Source organism: Cyphomyrmex costatus, unplaced genomic scaffold (genome assembly GCF_001594065.2).
Source record: "Cyphomyrmex costatus isolate MS0001 unplaced genomic scaffold, Ccosl1.0 scaffold8, whole genome shotgun sequence".
NCBI classification, from domain to species: domain Eukaryota; kingdom Metazoa; phylum Arthropoda; class Insecta; order Hymenoptera; family Formicidae; genus Cyphomyrmex; species Cyphomyrmex costatus.
In genome coordinates, this window is record NW_017280375.1 from 2270972 (window position 1) to 2274547 (window position 3576).

The 3576-nt window shown below is 33.2% G+C and overlaps 1 protein-coding gene across 1 annotated transcript; it reads left to right on the forward strand.

Moving 5' to 3' along the window:
- Nucleotides 1-488: 488 nt before the first annotated feature.
- Nucleotides 489-3309, forward strand: LOC108781252 (uncharacterized). The gene is made up of 4 exons (XM_018549169.1): nt 489-568; nt 1883-2918; nt 3055-3141; nt 3214-3309. Exons 1-4 carry the CDS (start codon nt 489-491, stop codon nt 3307-3309), a joined length of 1299 nt encoding a protein of 432 aa, XP_018404671.1.
- The last annotated feature ends 267 nt before the right edge of the window (nt 3310-3576 follow it).

Below are 3576 nucleotides of genomic sequence, written 5' to 3' on the forward strand. Positions count from 1 at the left end.
GTTGATCGCGCGAGTGCCGCGGAATATTATTCGCGCGTTACATCGTTATCGGAGGATAGAACGTTTATTCTGCAAAACATATTAGTGCGCGCATATTGCCGCGCTGTCGCATTCGCATAATCCGACGAGTAATCTCATCGCGTGGTTGATCACACGCTTCATCGCGTCTACCGTACAATCAAGGCAGTAATGAACGTTAAAGGCGGGAGTGTACGGTAGATGCATAAGTATCTCGAAGCGCAAGACTTAAACGCGTAATCGGATTTGAGAGCAAGCGACGACCGCAGCCGTATACGAACGAACGCGGTGCGTCGTTCAAATCAGAAGGACATCCTCTCGGATCAGGCGGTCAATCACAATTTGAATTTCAGATTATGCAAAGTTTTCCGAGCGCGTGCATTCATTTCCTGGCATTACGGTCAAATAAATAAAAACATAACGATACATAGGCCACGATAAATAAGGGAAACTAAGGGAGAAATGAGGACATGAGGTGTAACTCACTTAAAGTGACAGGATTTTGTCCGCGGGCGGTATGGGTCGGTGGAACGTCCTTATGTCAGCGAAGGTATGTATTTTTCACAGCGCGCCGTGCTGGTAGAACGTCTTCCAGGAGGTATATCCTAATTACGCTCGGGCCTTGGCCCTGCGTTCGTATAAACAGGCATCAGTAGTAATAGGACGAAAGAGGATCACGAGAGAGCGACAGCGTCGGCGCGATAATACTTATGTGATAATAATAATATGAAAGAAATCAGTAAAAATGCCACGCATGATCCGCTCCGTGTTGTAATAAACAACAATAATGATAAACCTGTCTCGTAAAGAGCGAAAAGTCAGATATTGCGATTCAATTTTATAATAGAATAATTTCTTATTTTTTATATTGTTTATATTTTGTACTAAAATTGGAAAAAAGTTAAAAACTTACATTTTTCTTCTACTCGAAGAACTGTCATCTGATATAAATGTTTCCGATATAATTATAATAAAATATAATTGGATTTGACATAAAACGTACAGGAACGACAAATAAAATAATTTTAATGTAAAATAAACTTCCTTATTGGATGTATAGTGTTATTACAATTTATAAATAATGGATAAGAATAATGAAGGATAATAAAGGATATATAATTATATATAAAATTATATATATACATAAACAGTTTATATAAATAAAAGATAACGATAAAGGACAATAAAGCAGAATAATACATAATTATTGATGATTCGGACTAACTGGAGAAGCATTATGTATTCCACATAAAAAACTAACAATAAGTCGAAAATGTTAATAGCAAAATATCAATAGTAAGATATCAATAGTTCTTAAATGGTGAGAGCTTTTAAAAACGTCCAACCATAGCGTGTAAACGTCACGATGTTGAATGAGTATTGAAAAGGTTCCGTGAAAGTCTTCGTTAACACCTGTTACTGTATTCTTAAATTGAGCCCAATTTAATTAACGAGGAGTAATTTCAATTGCAAATTTAATAAAACATTAAAAATATGTTTTATAGAAATACATATTTTAAGTTAATTATTTATTTACATTTCCCGTGTTACGTTTGTCTCTAGTCTCTCCTACTCTGCACATCAAAACGTGATGATTACCGATCGAAAAGCACCATGGTTACTTCATGACTAACAATTGACCGCTTAGATTGCTTCGATGTTGCAAGTGCTTGCAGTTGTAAATGGAGAATGAGCAAGGATAGATCAATGAAAAATTCTTACCAAATAATCTTGAAGGTTACATATAGAAAGAAATTCTCATGTTAACGTTAAGGTGTGAAGAGTGATCATTTTTGGACAGTGTAATCTAAGTTGTTATTTGATATAAATTGCTGGAAACTTTTACTCTACCGATAATAATAAATATGAAATTTCAAAAATGTGTTATGTGCAAAATGTGGAAAAAATCGCAGCTGTTCCATGCTACGGACTTTCAATCGCTTATGTATCCCTGCTTCACCTTTTGCCGCATACTTGGAATATTTCCATATCGCATCAACGCTTCAACTTTTGAAACGACAAAACAGCGCTGTGTTCTGACAACTGTCGTTACTTGTGTTTTCTGTATTTATGCACTAATAATGCTGTATTGGATTGACATTTCTGAAGCAATCAAGTATAGGAACGTTCCTATGCTTCTTGAACGCAATTGTTTTTTTATATTAGGCGGCTTTATCGTAGTTGTTACATACATTATGAACGGTCCTCGGATGCACTTACTCCAAAATATAATAGAAATCTCTTTGAGACTGTCTCCTGATTCGTATCGAAAGCTATCTAGATTGATTCACACTAAAGATATTTTTGGTTTCTTTTTTGTAGTCGGACGAATGGTATTTTATCATTTTACAGTAGATTTTGGTAACATAGACACGATTCTCGTACCGTACATCACCTTGATAATATTTCAAATGGATATGTTGTATATGAATTGTGTATGCATATTAAAAGCTTGTTTTAAGAAAATTAATGATAATCTGACAAATTTTCGAAAGCTCGTGGTGAACGACGAATCACATCTTTTGAGAAGAATTTATCACGAGCAAAGGAATCCATTCCTACTAATGAAACTGAAAGCTTTGAAAAAAGAACATTTGATGATCAGTGACGCAGTACACATGTTGAATACGATTTTCAGTCTACAACTACTCGCTACTATAGTTATAACTTTTGCTGAGCTTACCTTTTATCTATATTATTTTATAACATTTTGGGGACTTGACATGGGGATAGATCACGCGTTATTTAATGTATTACTGGTATCGTCTTTAACGTATCAATCCATAAAAATGTCATTGATTGGATGGGTTTGTGATACAGGCAAGGATGAGGCCATGAGAGTCGGTACCACTATTCATGAAATACTGAACGACACTATCGATGAACAAATCAAAGATGAAGTAAGTAAAACAATAAAATTTGATTTGTACATTTTTCTGAAGATATCTCGTGTGTCAGACTTTAAATCTGCGCAGTTAGTAATTACTTTTTAATGTTGTATTTAATTATCTCTTTATAATCTGATGTTTTGTATAGTTGCAGCTATTTTCCTTGCAAGTACTGCAACGAAAAAATACATTTTCCGCAAAAGGTCTTGTATTAGACGCAACCCTTCTCGTTGCGGTGAGTAAATGATTATTTGTTTTAAATTTTAGACATCGTGGATTGCTTATTTATATATAATTTTAATTTTAGATAGTGAGTAACATCACTACATATTTATTAATCTTAATACAATTTTTAATTACCGAGAAAGTTTGCAATGTAAATATTACAGGCAATACCACATAAACAATCTCATTAAAAGAAGATGATCAAATCAAATAAAAAAATATATATTTAAATAATAAAACATATTCTTTTATATATGATCTAGTATTAGGTACATGTGGATGTATATGTTTGTAAAGAGACAAAATCTTATATGTTAATATTCAATATAATAATATTGATGTGTGAAAATATTTGTTTATATGTACCGTGTGTTAAATATTATATAATAAATATGTTTGTAAGAAACATTCTCTCTCTTTCTCTTTCTCGTCTTACTAATATAAT

Excerpts from the sequence above, each read along its gene's own strand:
- LOC108781252 (XM_018549169.1), top strand. The coding sequence starts at position 489 with ATGAGGTGTAACTCACTTAAAGTGACAGGATTTTGTCCGCGGGCGGTA. Across the intron at positions 2,919-3,054 it reads ATGAACAAATCAAAGATGAA|TTGCAGCTATTTTCCTTGCA; the intron begins GTAAGTAAAACA and ends TGTTTTGTATAG. Across the intron at positions 3,142-3,213 it reads ACGCAACCCTTCTCGTTGCG|ATAGTGAGTAACATCACTAC; the intron begins GTGAGTAAATGA and ends TTTTAATTTTAG.